Source organism: Xyrauchen texanus, chromosome 6, assembly GCF_025860055.1.
Source record: "Xyrauchen texanus isolate HMW12.3.18 chromosome 6, RBS_HiC_50CHRs, whole genome shotgun sequence".
Taxonomy (NCBI): Eukaryota; Metazoa; Chordata; class Actinopteri; order Cypriniformes; family Catostomidae; genus Xyrauchen; species Xyrauchen texanus.
Window position 1 is genome coordinate 28,592,264 of NC_068281.1, and position 20,733 is coordinate 28,612,996.

At 36.8% G+C, this 20,733-nt stretch overlaps 2 protein-coding genes across 2 annotated transcripts; both read left to right on the top strand.

Annotated features, from left to right (window-relative positions):
• Window positions 1-2,545: 2,545 nt before the first annotated feature.
• Window positions 2,546-9,171, top strand: LOC127645193 (ras-related protein Rab-6B-like). The gene is made up of 8 exons (XM_052128730.1): window positions 2,546-2,744; window positions 4,810-4,868; window positions 4,988-5,041; window positions 5,141-5,246; window positions 5,416-5,527; window positions 5,657-5,750; window positions 5,966-6,032; window positions 6,871-9,171. The coding sequence occupies exons 1-8, from the start codon at window positions 2,675-2,677 to the stop codon at window positions 6,933-6,935; spliced, it is 627 nt and encodes a 208-aa protein (XP_051984690.1). The 5' UTR covers window positions 2,546-2,674; the 3' UTR covers window positions 6,936-9,171.
• A 3,022-nt stretch (window positions 9,172-12,193) lies between these two features.
• On the top strand, window positions 12,194-19,904 carry aire (autoimmune regulator). The gene is given in 13 exon segments (XM_052129425.1): window positions 12,194-12,340; window positions 13,879-14,053; window positions 14,135-14,281; window positions 14,373-14,438; window positions 15,429-15,542; window positions 15,688-15,903; window positions 16,437-16,563; window positions 16,717-16,777; window positions 16,963-17,099; window positions 17,428-17,550; window positions 19,460-19,532; window positions 19,616-19,699; window positions 19,824-19,904. Coding segments are annotated over 13 exon segments (1,551 nt in total).
• Window positions 19,905-20,733: the final 829 nt, after the last annotated feature.

Genomic DNA, 20,733 nt, shown 5'->3' on the forward strand with positions numbered 1-20,733 from the left:
TCCCTCAGGCCGGGGAGCTCCCGGCATGACGTACACCCCCCCACCCGCCTCTCTCACTCACCGGTTCTCTGATGCACCATCAAAAGGTCCCCGATCACTCCTCCACCCTCTCAGGGAGATGGCAGCCGCTCCTGCCCGGGCAGACCAGGGTCAAAACGAACCCCAGTGGACAGAACGCCCTTCCACGTTCCTGGCGACCCGTGGGTACACTCCTCCACACCTGACAGCGGCCCTACTGCTCCAGGTAGTCGGGGAGTCGCTTCCCTCCTCCCCTCACGGACGGTGGTCCTCTCAACCCCTCCGTGTTTCTGGGGGACGGCAGGGCACTCCTCCGCCCCTGGCAGCGGCTCCTTCGCTCCAGGCGGTTTGGGAGTCCAGTCCCCACTCGCCTCGCGGATGGCGGCCGTTCCGCGCTTCCAGGCAGTCGGGATACTCAGTCCCCCGGCGGATGGCAACGGCACTCCCCTGGGTGTACGGCAGTGTCTAGGACTCCGCGACAGGCATCCCTCCAGTGAGAGCCGGCTTGGCAATGTAAATAATAGTTTAATGATAAACTGAACCAAAAACACGCAAACATAAACACGCAGAGCAGCCTTTCCAGTTGCCTGTAATTCTCTCACTCTAGAAACGTCCTCACCAGCTGCCTTTATCCCTCGCGTGTCCCCATCAGGCTGATTGGGGACCGGGCGTGCTTTGTTCCAGCCTGACCCCGCCCTACTCTGCTCTACACTTAGCATCAGTCTTTCTGTACATTTTAATCTCAGTCTGCATAAAACATAGAACTTCATGTTGTTTGGTACATTATAATGTTGTATCAAATCCCGCAAAATTATGTTTTAAATTGCACAATTACATAGTGATCAAAACATGTCCAAAACATGTCCTACAGCCATGCGTATTCCACAAATGTTGATGTGTGCCCTTTCTCTTTTATAAATAAACAATTAATTTGTTTGCAAAGCATTATTTGACTTGGGTTTATTGGGTTGCGGAAACAATTATTTTCACTGAGACACTTCTGTTTCCTTTTTTAACTCATTCCTGTTTCTTGCACAATAATCTGACAACCAGTACAATATATTAATCTATTAGTAAATACTAAAAAAGGTAAAAATTATTTGAAACATGTTCTTTGATCGTAATCTTGACTAACTGTTTTTGAGATTTTGATCTTTCCCCATTCAAGCAGATAGGAGCTGCACTATCATGACTGGAAATAGCCTTCCGAGAGCATTCCAATCATGGACGTCAATGTTCGCTATATCCATTCCATTGTTGCTTGGCAATAAACATATTTACACAATTCCTAACAATATACAAATTATTTAAATGACTAAATGGTATAAAATGATGTTTACACTCTTTTGAACAATATTTATTGATAGGTGAAAAATCTATAAAAATGTCTTTCCTTTCCAGAGCAAAAATGTGCAGCCTCAACACAACTTTAAAATACTTTAATATGGTGCACTCCAGCTATGAAATGGCTCATTTTGTGGTCACATTCAACCAAAAACCAATGGTAATCTTCCAGCCTGCAAACAACATTATGCTTGATTTCAAAGTAACAACAATGTTGAACTAAAGAAGCAATTTACAGTACTTAATCTATATTGTTGTATTAGTTCTATTATATAACAAATATTTAGTTGTGCACAAATGCTATCAAAGCCTATTATTATAACAACAGGTTGTGAATTATTGCATTCCCAACAAAACACTCCTTTTTTTTAAATATATATATATATATATATATATATATATATATATATATATATATATATATATATATATATATATATATATTTAAAAAAAAAGGAGTGTTTTGTTATATTGAATGTATTGAAACATAATTTCAATACATGCTTCAAGGCACATACTTACTATATTGCAACTATACATGCTATTTTTCCATTCTTTATAGTACTTATTGCGTTGTACTAGCTACAGTACATACTCATTGGATGGATGAAAAGAGACTGTTTTAATAATTATTCAAATTCTTAGAATTAGGGACCTCTTGATTTCTACTGACGCCATCTCTACAGATATGTAGTGTATTCCCATGTCCAGAGAGTATCATTTAGTATAGTGTAGTATAGTAGAGTAGCCTATAATATAAATAACCCAACTACACTAGAGTTTTACGTTTTGAGAATGTTGTTTTTTGTTATCTATACATTTATTTGATAACAATTTAATTTAATCTACTGGATTTGCCCCAGCAAACATATAGACCATTTTTTTCTTGTCAATTATTTTGATTATTCACATTATGTATTTAGGCTACTTAAAATCTAAGAGAAGTCCCCGCTAAATGTATGCGTTAGGAATAAATACACATACTACTATAAATAATATTGATAATTTAGATATATCATGTGTGCACTTTGAGATGCATATAGTATCTGGAAAACAATGCTGAACGGATGCAAGGCCTGCGGTTTAATGCGCGAGTAGAGTTTACCAGCAGCGTTTCCGTAAACACACAGTGATATCAGACGGGCGGATTGCCAGCACTGCGCATGCGCACTGGGCTGAAGGATTGACATCGCGGAGCGAGCAGCACTGCAATATCCATTGATTCGGGACTGGAGATTGTTCATCTGCATTCTCGCAAGACTGGTGCCACCTGTACATATTAATCCATTTCAACAGTGTAATAAAAGCAACCATGTCCATGGGAAGTGACTTTGGGAATCCTTTACGGAAATTCAAACTTGTTTTTTTAGGGGAGCAAAGCGGTGAGTCTTTACGTTTGGCACGACTGGGTTTGGACGAACCCATTAACCTTTCAATACATGCATGAAGTACATTAGTATGTTGATGGTGTTTTTCAGTTTTTTTTTTTCTTTTGTTCGTGGTGTTATTTCAAAAGATGTTGCCTCTCATCGATTTCCTGTCATACAAGTCGATCGCAGATGTTTAATTTTTGATTAGTCATGAAAATGTAGCTATGCAACGTCTTTACACGTTTATCTGGAAATATTACGCTTCGTACTATCGATATTTTAAAAACTTTGTGAACATATATTAATGTCAGTTGCATTTTCTATTGGAGGCAGATCAATGCGATATTATTGATCGCACTTATCTAGCGCAGTCTAAATAGCCCAAACCAGTGCAATATATGAGTTAATCAAAGCTAAATACATTTATATAGGTGCATTTCATGTTTTCTCTTTAAAACATTCCCATGAAACAGAAAGGTGCAGAGGCTTTGCATTTCCCGTGTGTCTGCTGGAGACACACCCAGGCTGGCAGTGTCTGTGGATTCTTCAGCAGAGCAAAAATAAAACCCTCTCGCATGATTTCATGAACTATCATGAATTATAAGACCAGCCTGCAGTATATAATGTGAATAGATATCGTAGTTTACTCATTTGGACATCTTTGGATTTGATGTTAGCAGTGTCACTGTCGTTGTTTGTGAAGACGTAATCAGACGGGCATTTGTGAGCGTGACATTTGATGACTGGACATCCAAACACTGAAAATAATAGCATTGGCACGTCAATTCACGTGTTCTTGAGGTATCTTTAGATTTCAGTATGCTTATCCAATCTCTGGCAATAAATGACTTAGACATCTTGATGCTGTGGTCTCTTCATCATTCATTGCTTGTATTGAGAACATGCATGACAAACAGTCAGGCGGCACCATAAGGACAGAGGGCCCACTATATGGTATAAAAAGCTTTAAAACTACACTAATTGATGATCTGAAAGTTTGAATTACAAGTATTCGTAGAAGAAAGTAGGTCCAAATGACATACAGCACTAAAGCAGTGGCAGCTCTCTGCATCTACATCTTCATAGGGATGGAATAATGCTTGGTGTAATGAAACCCTGCTGAAAGATATTAGCAAAATAATTTGTTTTTCCAGGATTTTATGGCAAGTTAATGTCAGAAGACAACTTGTATTCTGCTGTCCGTGGTCCTGAAGCTCATCAAATCATCACATTTGGTTGTTCTTGTTTAAAGACATCAACAGATGAATGGACGGATAGAACCATTATTCCCTCTCATTCTGTGAGCTGTAGGATAACTATCAGCATTGTGTCGTATGATGATTTTAGCATCTCGGCTCAACCTGACAAACAGGCCAGACCTGACTGGTCTGAAATGTGTACTCAGGAATTCTGCTGTCACAATGGCTCCATGCACTGCCCCATTTTTAAAGTCGCATGTACTGTATGTCATTTGAACTCTTAACAACAGTGAAGCCCAAATAGAGAACTTCCCTGTGTAATTCCTCAAGATCAATAATTAATTTGAAAAACAGCAGTTAAAGATGATTTGTGTTAAAATGATTTTCATATTCCAAGTGCTTAAATGCAGAATCAATGATAAGTGAACAATTTTTAGGTTGATTTCACCTAAAAGGCGCCATCAAAACAGTCTTGTGTTGGCCTGTCCAGCCCAACACTACAGCATTGGCTTGACCAATAGTGTGAGTATTGGGCAGGACTATTTGTTTGGACAACCAATGGAAGATGGGGGAGTTTGTGAAATCTGCTTGAAAACAGTGATTATTTCGTTTTGTGAAGTTAATGGTGTATAAAATACACACTTCAGCTTTAAGTTGAATACTCAATATATTTTGATATGCATTGCAGAAAAACAGCATAATTGAAATACTGAAAACATATACTGAAGACTATACGTAGAATGAACGTGACCAGCAGTGTTATGATATCACAAGTTACTATTAATCACCTCAAATTGTGTGATTTGTTGTTTGGTGGTTTTTGCGAGATTTCAATCACAGTCTGAATGATTTTTCTCTTATTTTGGTTGATTTAACAGTTGGAAAAACATCGCTGATAACAAGGTTCATGTATGACAGTTTTGACAACACTTATCAGGTATACTAGCATTTCTCTAATGCAGACACTTACTTTATGTATTTATAGTTTACAAAGAGTTCTTGATTTTTCAGATATGCCATTTTGTCTTGCATCTTACATTTTTTTTATCATTGCAGGCAACTATTGGAATTGACTTTTTATCAAAAACCATGTATCTGGAGGACCGAACTGTAAGAAGCTTTGACAAGTTCATAAGTCATAACACTTTCTGGTAGCGTGATCAGTAGGATAATTATTTTAAAAAAAATATATTATGTCTTGTTCTGCAGGTGAGGTTACAGCTATGGGATACTGCGGGGCAGGAACGCTTTAGGAGTCTTATCCCGAGCTACATAAGGGACTCCACAGTGGCTGTGGTTGTGTATGATATCACAAGTGAGCTACACACACACTCTCTCACTGTATATAACTTAAATCAATAGGTCAATCTATATGTAGTGGCAACTCCTTTTGTGTCTTGCAGCGATTTGATAAGGCATGTAAAAGATGTAAATCCCTCCTCGGTGGTCCAGACTGTGTGACATTCGTTCTTCTTTCCCCCTAGATGTCAATTCATTCCAACTAACCTCCAAATGGATTGATGATGTCAGAACAGAGAGGGGAAGTGATGTCATTATCATGCTGGTGGGCAATAAAACAGACCTAGAGGAAAAGAGGTGAATCATTGAAATATCATTTAGAACTTTTTGTGCTGCACTCTTCATTTGTCATTTATTTCCTCTATCGATTTTATTTGTCTGAATTTCTATTACATTTATTATGCATAATGATGGCATTTGCTCTAGGCAAATCACTATAGAGGAGGGGGAGCAGAGGGCCAAAGAGTTGAATGTGATGTTCATTGAGACAAGTGCAAAGAATGGCAGTAACGTTAAACAGGTGAGTCAAACAGCGCAACATTTTTTGTTCAATGTCAAGTGGCCCTTATCGAATGGAGTAATCTAATAGATCTCATGCCCTGTAACATAACACATGAAAAGCTCTTAGATAGATTTGATTTAGTCACTGGAGTTGGTGCCCTTTAGGCTTTAGGCAGTTCGTACTGAAAATATGTTCTTTGTCTGATTTAATTTGCTTTCTGTTTCGCATACCAGTTGTTTCGGCGAGTGGCTGCTGCTTTGCCTGGAATGGAGAGCTTGGATGATAACAACAAAGAAGGCAGTATCCTTTAGGGCATGGTACCTGAAAATTAAAAGTGATATGTGTAATTTTATGGTGAACTTCTTTCTCTTACAGTATCTCAGCATAATATACAGAGACAACTATAAGTGAGCCATTTCCTCGAAAGGTTTATGCGCTGTTTGTTTGAGAATCCCAACGAGCCTGACAAAGCAACTTTGTATACATTCATACAGTATATCCTCATTACTTTTGCAATTATGTTTGGTCACACTAAGTGTGCATTGATTACACTTTTCACCTTTAAATTCAATATCTGGTCTTATTGTGCATGATTCGGTGCACATTATTCTAAAGAATAATATGAATTAATCTAAAAATAAATAATTTTAAATCATAATTTCATTTAAAAAAGGGGGAATAGATTTCTCTGCCTCTGAAGCAACTTTCCTGTTCAGTAAGCCCTCTTATTTTTCACCCCCAACCCAGTGGCAGACCTGAACAATATGTTTTGTAACTGCCAATTTTCTAAATCCAATAAGTTCCCAATGGATAATATCAAGACCCACCCTACATTTGTTCTTGTGTAATATACAATTTCACTCTGACATACTGTATGTTAGGTTACATAAGTAAAGTGGGTTGTGAAAAACTTAAAATATTTAGATAATTAAAGTCTGTAAATGATGAATCAGCACCACTTGAAGGTCAAGTGCACTCAAAGGCACATCTATTTTATGTTTACTGTTGAGTAGCTGCAATTACTCCTATTTAATGCCTCTGTTATTTGCAGATATCTGGAAATCTGCAATTCAACTGTAATACATTTTTTAAGAGTCATTATAAAATGTAGATTTCCTTAACACACAATTCCTCCCAGTGATCGACATTAAACTGGACAAACAACCGGAACCTCCGGCCACTGAAAGCGGGTGTTCCTGTTAGTAGAATGCAGTATGGACCTCCATTTACACCACACGCTTGTTCTGTTGCTTCCGATGAGTCCACGTCCGGTTGAACTCTATGATCGGATTTAGGCTTTTTACATCTATCTGAATTGTTCTAAAACTATACTCAGTTGCCAGATAAAAACATCACACTGTCAGTTCAATTGCCAAAAAAATATCATAGCTATTTAAAAAAGTGACTATCTAACATATTCATATAAGAGAGGAAATGGCATGTGTACCATCTTGGGACAAAATTTGAGAATGGATTATCGTTTGTTATGTTTTGTATTTTTGTACATTATAAAAAGCACTAAATGATGCCTTCACAAAAATTAGTTTAACAGTTAATATAAATGTCAGAATAACTGCCCTTCTTAATCATCTACAGCATGCAAGTAAGACAACTTTTAGAATCTGTCACGTCTTTGGTCCATACACATCAATAGTGAAAAAAACGTGAACTCAGAATAAAAAAAATAAAAAAAATGATAAAACAGAAAGATCCTGTGAAAAGTCTTAGTGTGGGTTTGTGGAAACATCCTACATGCTAATCCAGTACCATGCCTCACTAAGAGGTGTGTGCACTATCTGGCATACCTTTAAAGTGCCGTGGCACTGTTGCAAAGAACCAGTGGAAGTTTTTGCTCGCTTCATGTATACACTTTAGATCCGCTAGGTGGTACTGTATTGTATATAGTATTTATATTATTGTGAACATCCATCCATTAGACGTGATTTATGTTCACCTGTACAAATGTTGTTTTGTTTTTTTGTTTTTAATATGACAAGGGCTTCACTTTTAATTTCTCTCCTGTAGCCATACACTGGTAGTCAAATAGTACATATGATTTGGGCTTTTTGCTCTTGCCTTATACAGTTTTACTGATCCACTAGGATCATTAGATTTTAAGATGAACTTTTATGAAGGCCTACTAATACTCATGTTACTCTGCATAAAAATGAACAAGGATATTTTTCATGAATATGCAGGTTGTTTTTATTTGAGTTCTTTTGCAGCCAACTAGAACAAAATGTATTGGTTGAGTAGTGGAACGTAGATTTGAGGTGAGCCTTAGGAAACAATGATTTTCATTTCAAATGTATGCACTTTGTTCTGAGGTTCTGACAAGGAAATGTGTGGGTTTGATTGCAAATGATTGTCATATCCCAAATACCTGTGTAGTAAAGCTCTCTTACTCTCCGGCACATGTCGAATGAATGTTTAGATAGAAATTCGAAAATTTTGTCTCACCAGAATCTTACAACATGTATCTAGCTAATGTCTTCAGCTCCAAAGTGAAGATATTTTTTAAAAAGCGCTGAGAGAGAATGTACCACAAAGTTGTGCCTGTTGTCAACTCACAACATTCAGATTATTGTGACAGTACGTTAAAGGATTGTGAGTTGTTTGCGAGTCTGTATAAAATAGTATGTTTCTTTAATCTTTAACGTTATTTGTTTTGTTTTATAGATTAAATTGTTTACATAAATGCACTGATTAACACCACTCACTGTATATAGATTGTAGAATTAATTTAGGATATAGTAGGCAAATATAATGTATTTAATTTTAGTCAGATTTCTTCTGGTGCCAATAATTCTATTAATTCGAACATAAATGGCAATTTTTTTGTTGGACATGAGGAATTACTGTGATTAAATTGTTGGTACTTAGAGTTGACTTTATTTTTTCTTTGATGTATGCAGAGGATAATTGAAGGGGCCAGGTTGAGGAGGATGATTGTGCATTGACATGGCACAGAGTGTCATCTTTTACATTTCACAAATCACATTTCTCAAACCTCTGTTTCCTCTTTGCTGTTTTGTCATCTTTCACTTTGTACACTAGTTGTGCCTTCTGTTATTGCGACATCGTAGTGCAAACTTTCATTGTATGGCTACCTGAATACACATGTGATAGACTGATGGCAACTGATGGATTTATGATGTTCTGTGATTAAACAATTCCTTTAGTGAAATCTTGTATTAATTTCACACCATCTAGCCAATTCACAGTGGTTGAGAACAATTGCAGAACAGTCATGTAAATGGGAAGACTGTATGTAAGAACTGGACATTGCTGTTGAAAGTGCATGAGGGGATTTAATCTGTCAAAAATCGTTGCCATAGGGTTGTGTAGAGTGTTGTTGTTGGCTCATTATTCACTCTGTAAGGACATTTATGAGCATGACATCTGTCTGAAAAAAGAAATCAATAAAATCCATGTCTTAATACCACACTGTCTACTGTTACAATGCAGATTTGTTCTTATTCACTCTTAATGGGATAGGTCACCTGTAACATGATAATTCTGTCATCATTTACTAATTTACCTTGTGTTTTTCCAAACCTCTATGACTTTCCTTTTTCTGTGGGAGAAAAAATGCTAAGTTGTTTTGCTGAATGCAGCTGTGCAAAGTAGTGAATTACAAATACTCACGTTACTGTAATTAAGTAGTTTTTCCCAGCAGTTGCACTTTTTTAAGTAGTTTAAACATTTTATACTTTTACTTGAGTACATTTTTCTTCCACCGTCTGTGTTGCAACTTCACCTTCCTGATTTTATTTGTATCTATCAACATGATTGTCTAGAGAGAGACTTGTGACTCCTGTCAAATCAAATCAAACACTTGAATGGCAGCTGTAGATCTGGCACCAACTGTGGAGGATGCCTCAAGCACAGTTCAACACCTGAAAGGGCTTTTCACAGTGAAAAAGTGCAATTACTTGACTGTGTCATGTGAGTTCAACTTGCTCAAGCCAGATATCAGCATTAATCCTGCCTCTAATTTGAAGAAACATATCGAGGTAAATTTCATATTTCTGCTTCCTAGATTCTTTGTGTCTATAATGTAGCCTGTAAGATTATTGTGTTGATGTGAGAGATTAAGTCAATGTTTTCAATAGGGCTGGGAGATAAAACAATCGTAATATTAATCTGAAAAATAAAAAATAGATCGATATCGATGATACATTTTTGAGTGATTTTCTATACTTAGCCTCTGTTCTACATCTAGAACATTACATCAATCAGGACAGCAAGACCACCACTGGTTGGTTGATCTAGATAAAATATAAAAGATTGACTTTTTATTTCCTGACGTCTGTAGCTCCGTGCTGTTTGATTGACAGGCAGCTAATGTTAACTCCGCCAAAGCCCAATGTAAACGCAGACGGTTTGGTCTACAGTGAGCATAAACAGTGGGACAAAAATCGTATTTGCATCAAAATGTTGGACTAGAAGTGTACATGCAACCGAATTGAGCACTGCCTAGCAGGCTATGACATATAAAGTCTATTAATCAAACAACAATAACAAGGAAACAAGAAAACCACTCACTACTTTTGGCTGAATAACTTGAGTAGCTTTAAAAGTATTAATATAATAGAATAAAACAGTGACGTTTTTTAATAATATTGTTAGTTTTTTTTTATAATACCGACCCCTGATGTAGAGCTTGTGTTAATTTGTATAATAAATTACCAGGAAAGATAAAATATTTTATAATTATGCTTAGCCTTTTCAAGATTTTTCTAATGCCTGATAGAAAAGTATCAACATTTGTAGAGCAATACTTCAGGCAGAATATTCCATCAGTCACAAACTTCAGAAAATTGTGCATCATGCATTAGAATGAGAACACAACTATTTCTGAGCTTAAAAATACAAGAACTAAATCAATGTTGAACATTGTATCTCAAAAGGAGGACAATGCACTACTTAAAGAAATAATTCACACAAAAATGAAAATTCTCTCATCATTTACTCACCCACGTTTCAGTTTTGCTGTCATTTAATTGTAAAAACAATTGTCAGCTAGTGTTTGGTATCTTCGAGGCAATTCAGAGCATCGTCAAATGGACATTTCTTGTGTAAACTCACTGGAAAATTACATTGAGAATCGTCAGCATAATAGTCATCAAGATATGTTATACATCCATAAAATTGAATTCAGGGGTAGCATTTAAAGGCAAAATAGTAAGGGTCCTAAGATCGACCCTTCAGGGACACCACATGATAAAGGAGAAAGGTAGAATAAAAAAATCCTATATGCACTGACCTGTATGGCTTTCTTTTTTCTGTGGAACAAAACAGATGTCATGATGAATGTCAGCCTCAGTCTCCATTCACTTTCATAATATGGAAAAGGGTGCAATGTAAGTGAATGGTGAGTGAGTCTGACATTCTGGTTAAAATGTCTTTTTATGTTCAATATATAAAAGAAATCATATGGGTTTGGAACAATATGAGGGTGAATAAATGATGACATAATTTTCATTTTTGGGGTGAACAAAATAAAAGCTGTTCCTTTTAATCAAGATGAAAAGAAAAAAAAAAAACACACAAAAAACACTTGCAAAAAACAAACAAACATTAAATCCACCATCATTGTTTTAATGAAAATAAAAGATTTTCTATTCAGCATGGTCCATTAAAACCAACAACAATTATAGCATTGCCTTGTTTGAAAATCTCAAAGACATGTTTCCCATACAACATTACAAATGCTGCATTAATGACTAAATCACATGCAGAGCATCTACAGTGATGCAGAGACTGGGTTTCCCCTTGGTGTGGAAACTTTAGTCCTCAGGAGAGACAGGTGACCAAAAGTAGTTTGCTCATATGGTTGAGAAATCGTTTTTTGCCCAACTGTGGACTTTCCAAGCCATACCTGACAAATGAGCCTTGATGCAAACAAATGAGAAGCAAGTATTTTTATCCAAGGTGCAAGGTGTTTGAAATTAGTGTTTCAACTGATTTTTGTTTGAACTGCATGTCAACATTTGCCACGGGACTAAAGGTCTTGTGATTAAATGGCCCCATAGAGGCCATGTAGCACAAGGGCAATTTATTCACCAGGCACAACAAGCAGTGCTAATTAGTGACAGCCATCAAACCAAATAAAAGGAAACCAAATAGGAGGTCGCAGGCATCTCTTTATTCCTCACCACCACCAGCATTCATTGTAAGTACACTTCTTTACATTTAGCATATTTCACATTTATGCTCAGAAAACCATTATTTCAAAACAGTTATAGAGTAAGTAATGTTATCTCAAAAGGTTTAAGGATAAACTAAATATATTATTTAAGGTTATCATAGTTATTATTTATAACTCAATTTAAATAAATATTTTTAAGAAATATTTTGTAATCAGAACAACAGGGCCAAAAGATGTTTATAAATATAGTTGTGATATGTACTGCAGAACTTCAATTCTCCTTGTGCAAAACTCTGCTCCTGAAAGCATGTCCAGGGTTGAAGGTTATGGCAAGTCTGACCTACGCTCCCAGCTACGAGCATGTAGGACTGAGATCGCCATGGCAGTCCATGACCCTTTCCCCTTACTGTATGGGCTGGCTGATCATGACATCATCTCTGAACAGATCTTACAGGTAAACAACAGGTCACACAGAGGCACAAATGAACTTATTTTTTGCATTTTGATACAAAGTAGTATTGTATTTTGTATTGTACAAAGAGATAATTTTTTGTTTTTTGTTTTTGTAATTTTTTAGAACGTTGTTGCATTAAATTAAAATATATGGCATAGAAAAATAAACATAAGTAAATAGAAAGTTGCAAATTAAAGAGATATGTGTGGCATACAGTATATGAGAAATATCAGTAACTTAAAAATATGGTTGCATTTGTTAAAGGGACAGTTCACCCAAAAATGAAAATTCTCTCATAATTTATTCACCCTCATCCCAGATTTATATGACTTATGTGATTTATATTTTTCTGCAGAACAAAAATTATGATTTTTAGAAAAACAATTCAGCTCTGTAGGTCCATACAAGGCAAGTGAATGGGTGCCAAAATGTTGATGCTCCAAAAAGCACATAAAGGCATCATAAAAGTAATCCATACTACTCCAGTGTTTTAATCCATATTTTCGGAATTGATATGATAAAAAAGATCAATATTTAAGAACTTTTTTGCTTGAAATTCTTCTCCCTGCCCAATAGGGGGCAATATGCATTAGGAATGTGAATCACCAAAAACACAAGAAGAAGAATGTGAAAGTGATCCGTTTCTCACCCACACTTATCATATTGCTTCTGAAAATATTTACTGGAGTTGTATGGATATTACTTTTATACTGCTTTATGCCATTTTTGGAGCTTCAAAATTTTGGTACCCATTCACTTGCTTTGTATGGGCCAAAAGTGCTGAGAAATCTTTATTTGTGTTCTGCAGATGAAAGAAAGTCATACACATCTGGAAGGGCATGATGGTGAGTAAATGATGAGAGAATTTGAAATTTTGGGTGAACTATCCCTTTAACATTAGTTTACTACATTAGGTAACATGAATTAACAATGAACAATACTTTTACCACACTATTTTCTTACTTTTAATTTCAACATATTATATAAAATAATTTTTTTACATTAAAAGTTGCATATGTTAACATTAGTAAATGCATTATGAACTACAATTAACAAAATGAACATTAACCAAGATTAATAAATGCTGTAATAAAACATTATTCATTGTTAGTGCATGACACTTAATGCATTAAATAATGTTAATGAATAGAACCTTATTGTTAAGTGTTAATTAAATATTTAACAAGACATTAGAAATATGCAAAGGGTAGACAAATAATCCAAAATGAATTGAAATATACATAAGTACAACAAATAATTAATATGCATGAAGTTGTGGTGTGTGTGTGGTATGAGATAAACAAGGCCATCCTGTTTTTTGCACATCATGTTTGTGCAAAATGCAAGTCTCGATATTGTGTCCTAGAGGCAGATGCTGAGGTAATGCAAATATTATGAGGATGTGCAAAATGTGAGACAGCATCAACAGAAGTGCAGCACAGTATAAGTTTGTTACAATGTCGGAGGTAGTAATGCTGTCATCATGTCATAATGTCTTGAATATTAAAACATCAAACCAATACTGATACAAACTACAGGAAACATTGGATCGAAAGAAAAAAGATGGCATCCACAAAGCTGTCTACTCCCTCCTCACATTGCTACTGGATCAGGACGCTGCTGTCCTCCAGGCCTTTTGGTGCAATCTCTGTAAAGAGTACAACAAAGAGAGTTATCCCAAACTGGAAACCCTATTTAATAACCTCCCCAAAGGTACAATAAACATTTCAGGTAAAAGTCAAAGGTTGGGTGGTGGATGATCACAGTCTAATTAATAGTACTGTGATGTGGCAGGACTAAAGCAGGTGGTCCGACACACTGGAAACACCAGGCATGAGCTGCAGGTCCGCAGTCAACCAAGCAAGAAGAGAGGGGCGGCTGAGAGACATCAGACCCATCGCTCTCATCAATACACTAAAAGAGCTTTACCCACCACCTCAGGTATGGTCACCAGCACACATAGCATTCAATTTACATTACAAAATGGTGTAAACATTCTCAGTCTAAAATCTATATGGGTCAACTATTCCAGGAAGCAAAGGGAAGTCTATGAGGAAAACAGAAGGGACAGCACTTTCTCAGGTCATGGTGGGAAATGGTAATAACTTGTGTGTGTAAAATGTGTAATTTGATGACTATGTACACGATCAGTCAGACATACTTAGCTTAATTTTTTTCTAATGACATTGACCTTAAAGAGGGCAAAAACACAAAGGCACCTCAGAAAATGTATGTTTTACAGCTTGTAGAAATCATGAAAATAACATTGAAATGATAGGAACATTTACCTCGAGGTCAATGATTGGGGATTACATTTAATGCCAGAATATATTTTAGGTACAAAAACCTTAAAATGGTTAGAAACCAAAAGCTTTTTGAGCTAAAAGCATATGCTTAAATGGATAACACTTTACAATAAGGTTCCATTTGTTAACATTAGTTAACAACATTATTAGTTAACATGAACTAACAATTAATACTTTTTTAAAATGTATTAATCAAAATTTACTAATACATTTTTTAAATCTAAAGTTGTATTTGTTAACATTAGATAATGCACTATGAACTAGCATGAACTAACAATGAACAATTTTATTTTTATTAACAAACAATTACAAAGATTAAAAAATGCAGTCAAATATATATTGTTAATTGTCTCTTCATGATACCTACGTATTTTAACGTATGGAAACTTGTTGTAAAATGTTATCCTTAAATGCTTGAAAGTAGATTTGTAGAAACATATAATTGTGCCTATGTTTACATTTCTTTACAAAACTAAAGATAAAAAAAAAGCCAACAAGTTCCCATCATACAATACTGTTTAACAGCATCCCAGACCTTATAAAGTTGGTTGAGAGAATACCAACAGGGTGCAGATCTGTAATCTATTTAGAAAAAGAACAAATATCAAATGTTTCAATTTTTAACATTGTTTTCATCACTGCTTTAGAGATGACTTTAATATTATTCTAAAATGTGGAAAAGAGCAACAATAATGAATCAGTAGGTGTGTATTGTATTCTAACGATTTCAGAAAAGGAATAAAGGCTGCATATCAATAAATGTGCTATCTCTCAAATTGTAGGTGTCCAGGCTGTGTCTGCATCAGTCCAGAGAGCTGTGACTTTGTCCGCCAGTGAGCATCCCACTGGCTGTGGGACAGTGGAGGGGATTCTAATCCAGCAAGTCATTGAATCTGGTGAGCTCAGCACTATATTGAAAGGCTATGACAAAAGTTTTCACTTTGCTAATGCTTCAGCTCTTAGAGTCTGTTTTGATAGACGCTTAAACGCCTTGGCTGTTCACTCTGGCAGCACAGATGTCTCAGCTGCTTTCTCCCACAGGAGGTGCCAAAAAATGCATCAAGGTTGGAGGAGAGTTTTATTCTTCTGGCAATCTTGATGAGACAGCTGGTGGACACAAGACACAGACTGCACGCAACTATAGTCACCAGCTGGGGGAGCCCAGAACCAGGGCTGTGGATGTAGGTAACCAGATGTATGTCAACCAGGTCATATTTCAACCCAAAATAACAATACAGAACTAATAAAATATATTTTGTTTAAATAATATGAAGCTTATTTGTGATCTCCTGTAAGATTAGTTTCTTTGTGTTAACTATCCCTTTAATTGTTTTCAATAGCTTTCAGCAGTGTTTGATATAATGACAAGTAATATTCTAGAACCAAATGAGCAATTTAGGATGATTACTCAAGGATAAGGTGTTGGAGTGATGGCTGCTGGAAATGGGGTCTTTGTGATCAGTTGAATGCCACTTTGGTGAATTAAAGTAACAATTTCCTTCCGAAAGAGCAAAATCTGTACATTATTCCAAACTTTTGGCCACCAGTATATATTTATATCATCCTAAAAATAGGCTTAATTTTCCTAATGCAAAATTGTATTTCTTATTATTTTTTCTTTTAATTTTTGGGTCGAATATGACCTGGACATGTTTTCACCCTTGAGTTTCACCCTTTAACATTCAATTTAATGAAAAGAAAATTAAGACATCAAAGAAGTTAAAAAACCTCTCTCTTTACTCTTATACTCATTGGTTGGTCAATTATTTATCATGTTGCTGCCACCTGAGCTCAGGTGGAGCATAACGATGATGAATGTGCAGTATGTAAAGATGGTGGGGAGCTCATCTGCTGTGACGGCTGTCCTCGCGCCTTCCACCTTAGCTGCCTGGTGCCGCCGCTCACCTCCATACCCAGGTACACAGAGCAGTCATGTGACACACAGGATTCTGACCCTGTGACAGTGTCTTCATTAATCTTTGTCTAAGTCAAGCATGAAAAGTATCTAAAATATGAAATTCTGTAAATTCTGTCTTTTTCCATTGTATTAGAAATGTGCTTGTTTTTCAGTGGTACATGGCGGTGTCAGCTATGCAGCAGAGCCAAAGAGAGGACATATATCCCTTTGCAGGTAAATAATATGGGAGATGGCAACATGATCATTAATTCTTCTGGAAACAACATTTTCCCAAAAAATTTAATAATTAAATGAGCGTTACAATTTGTCACATGCTGTATGTATCCGTAAAACATTAACACCAGTGATGGTGAAATATCAGGAGTAACTTCTCTGTTTCTGTCTGTGCACTTTCTTAGCCAGCTGTTCACCCTCCTCTGATGGAGACAAGCACTAGCTCTGCTGTGGACTTCTCTTACTTCTCCTCTCTGTCCTCCACTTCACTCTCCACTGTCCCAGGAGGCAAAAGCACTCAGCCCACAGGCCTCCAGGTACAGTAACTCTCCCATGTGACTCAGTGAGAAACATAGTGACTGAGTGAGCAAATAGGAAGAGGGCTGTCTAGTGAAGGAGTGAATGAATAGTTCAACCAAAAAGGACATTTCTGTCATTAATTACTCATCTTCATATTGTTCCAAACCTGTTTGCTCTTTTTTGTTTTTTTCATGCAACACAAAAGGAGAATTTGGGGGGGAAAGAAGCACCATAAAAGTAGTCAACCTAGTCTAATCAAATGAATGTTACTATAACTTCATGTTTGCAAACTGACTTTTACGTGACAAATTCTACGTTTCATCACAGTTTCCTGGTGAAATTAACACTAGAGGCTCTGATGGGGATATGGTTGGGATCAGGATGGCCTGTGGAATTTGCCACCTCACCAGAGGAGAGCTGATCACCTGTCCTCAGTGCCTACAGAGCTACCATACCCACTGCAATTTCTCAAAGTAAGACCTCTCAGATGTCTCATGCAGATGTCTGATACATGATCAACTATCAAGATGTTAGGGCAGTGGCTGTCAATCCCGGTCCTGGTGTACTCCAGCACTACACATACAGGTGAAACTCGAAAAATTAGAATATCGTGCAAAAGTTCATTAATTTCAGTAATTCAACTTAAAAGGTGAAACTAATATATTATATAGACTCATTACAAGCAAAGTAAGATATTTCAAGCCTTTATTTGATATAATTTTGATGATTATGGCTTACAGCTTATGAAAACCCCAAATTCAGAATCTCAGAAAATTAGAATATTACATGAAATCAATAAAAAAGGATTTTAAATACAGAAATGTCGGCCCTCTGAAAAGTATAATCATGCATATGTACTCAGTACTTGGTTTGGGCCCCTTTTGCATTAATTACTGCCTCAATGCGGCATGGCATGGATGCTATCAGCCTGTGGCACTGCTGAGGTGTTATGGAAGACCAAGATGCTTCAATAGCGGCCTTCAGCTCTTCTGCGTTGTTTGGTCTCATGTCTCTCATCTTTCTCTTAGCAATGCCCCATAGATTCTCTATGGGGTTCAGGTCAAGCGAGTTTGCTGGCCAATCAAGCACAGTAATACCATGGTCATTGAACCAGGTTTTGGTACTTTTGGCAGTGTGGGCAGGTGCCAAGTCCTGCTGGAAAATGAAGTCAGCATCTCCATAAAGTTTGTCTGCTGAAGGAAGCATGAAGTGCTCTAAAATGTCCCGGTAGACGGCTGCGTTGACTCTGGACTTAATAAAGCACAGTGGACCAACACCAGCCGATGACATGGCTCCCCAAACCAACACAGACTGTGGAAACTTCACACTGGACTTCAAGCATCTTGGATTGTGTGCCTCTCCATTCTTCCTCCAGACTCTGGGACCTTGGTTTCCAAATGAGATGCAAAATTTGCTCTCATCAGAAAAGAGGACTTTGGACCACTGAGCAACAGACCAGTTCTTTTTTCTTTAGCCCAGGTAAGACGTTTGACATTTGAAGCCCATGTCCAGGACCCGTCTGTGTGTGGTGGCTCTTGATGCAGTAACTCCAGCCTCAGTCCACTCCTTGTGAAGCTCCCCACACATTTGAATGGCCTTTTCCTGACAATCCTCTCCAGGCTACGGTCATCCCTGCTGCTTGTGCACCTTTTTCTTCCACACTTTTCCCTTCCACTTAACTTTCTATTAATGTGCTTTGATACAGCACTTTGAGAACATCCAACTTCTTTTGCAATTACCTTTTGAGGCTTTCCCTCCTTGTGGAGGGTGTCAGTGATGGTTTTCTGCACAACTGTCAGGTCAGCAGTCTTCCCCATGATTGTGAATTCAACTGAACCAGACTGAGAGACCATTTAAAGGCTCAGGAACCCTTTGCAGGTGTTTAGATGATTAGAGCGTGACACTTTGAGCCTACAATACTGAACCTTTTCACAATATTCTAATTTTCTGAGATTCTGAATTTGGGGTTTTCATAAGCTGTAAGCCATAATCATCAAAATTATATCAAATAAAGGCTTGAAATATCTTACTTGCTTGTAATGAGTCTATATAATATATTAGTTTCACCTTTTAAGTTGAATTACTGAAATTAATGAACTTTTTGGACAATATTCTAATTTTTCGAGTTTCACCTGTATTTAATGTCTCCCTTATTTAACAAACCTGATTACTACCAGCTCACTATCAGTCTGCCTATCAGACCTGAATAGAGTGTGTCAAATAAGACAGTGACGGGGCACTTACAAAACTACATTAGAACTCTGTTGGTTTATATCTTTTGATGTTATTGAACAGTATATTATTAAAGAACAGCTGTGAGTTCTTCAGTGCTTCCTAATTTTAATCACAAGTTCTTTCACTCTCTTCTTATTATCTTGTCAGCGGAAAGACTAAATGTAGGAACTGCTCCAGGACTTGGATCTCAGAAAGTGAAACATCATCTAGGAGTCTTCAGGTACAACATGTTCAAAAACCAAACACTCTGACACCCTTATGAACTTCCTAAAGCTCTAAAATGTCTTTCTTGTACTCCCACAGGCGACTCAACTCATGACTGATCAGAGCTCAGCCACCTCAGAACAGCTGCTTAAACAAGATGAGATGGACTCTATAATGGGAGAGGTGAGGTCATATTTCTCAACAGTATACAAATAAATAAAATAGAGGCAAAATGAGCCATGAAAATTCTATATGCCACCAGCCCTGGTTGAGATGCCAAACAGTGTATTTCTCCTGATTAATGTAGAACTCTATAGATGGGATCCTGCAGTGGGCCTTCCACAACATCTCCCGTCCTCTTTCTGAGTCTCAAGGCTACTTCCAGTGATTCAGTCCACCATCATTCATTCATCTGTGCTGAGTAGGATGGCAGTATGTCCTGACCTATGTGTTTTGCATGTCCACATTGATCTGTGTGTTATTCCTCTGATCAAATCAAGCCCCCTAAGATTTTTTTAATGCAACATAATTTCAGTGTTTTGAGGAAAATTAATGTGCTTGTTTGATATTTTATTCATTCTCAAGTTAAAAGAATTGTTCAAACAAAAATTTAAATTGTCATAATTTACTCTCTCCTTCATCCTTCAATCTTTTATTCCTGTCATGGAACACAAAATGAGAAGTTTAGCAGAATGTCCAAGCTGCTCCATACAATAAAAGTGGACGGGAACCAGGGAAAGCCATTTACCTTTATTATAAGAAAAAGGGCATCTCGGACATTAGATAACCTTTTTGTTTTCCACAGAGGAAAGTCAAACTGGTTTGGACTGAGATGAAAGTGAGTAAATGACAGAAATGTAATTATTGGGTGAACTATCCCTTTAAGGTTTTCATAAAATATTTCAGCTTCAATGCAAGTTAAGTTTAAATCAACAGCATTTGTGGCATTATGTTGATTACCACAAAATTATTTTGACTTGTCCTTTTTTTTATTTTTTAAATGAGGTTACAGTGAGGCACTTACAACGGAAGTGAATGGGGCCAACCTTTGGAGGATTTAAAGGCAAAAATGTGAAGCTTTTAATGAAAAAAAACACACATTCCTTCTCCTGTTATTATTTGAGCTGTAAAGTTGTTTTAATCTTTGTTTTTATGGTCTTTTTAGCGTTTACAAAGTTATCATCATGGCACAAAGTTGTACATTTTGATACATTTTA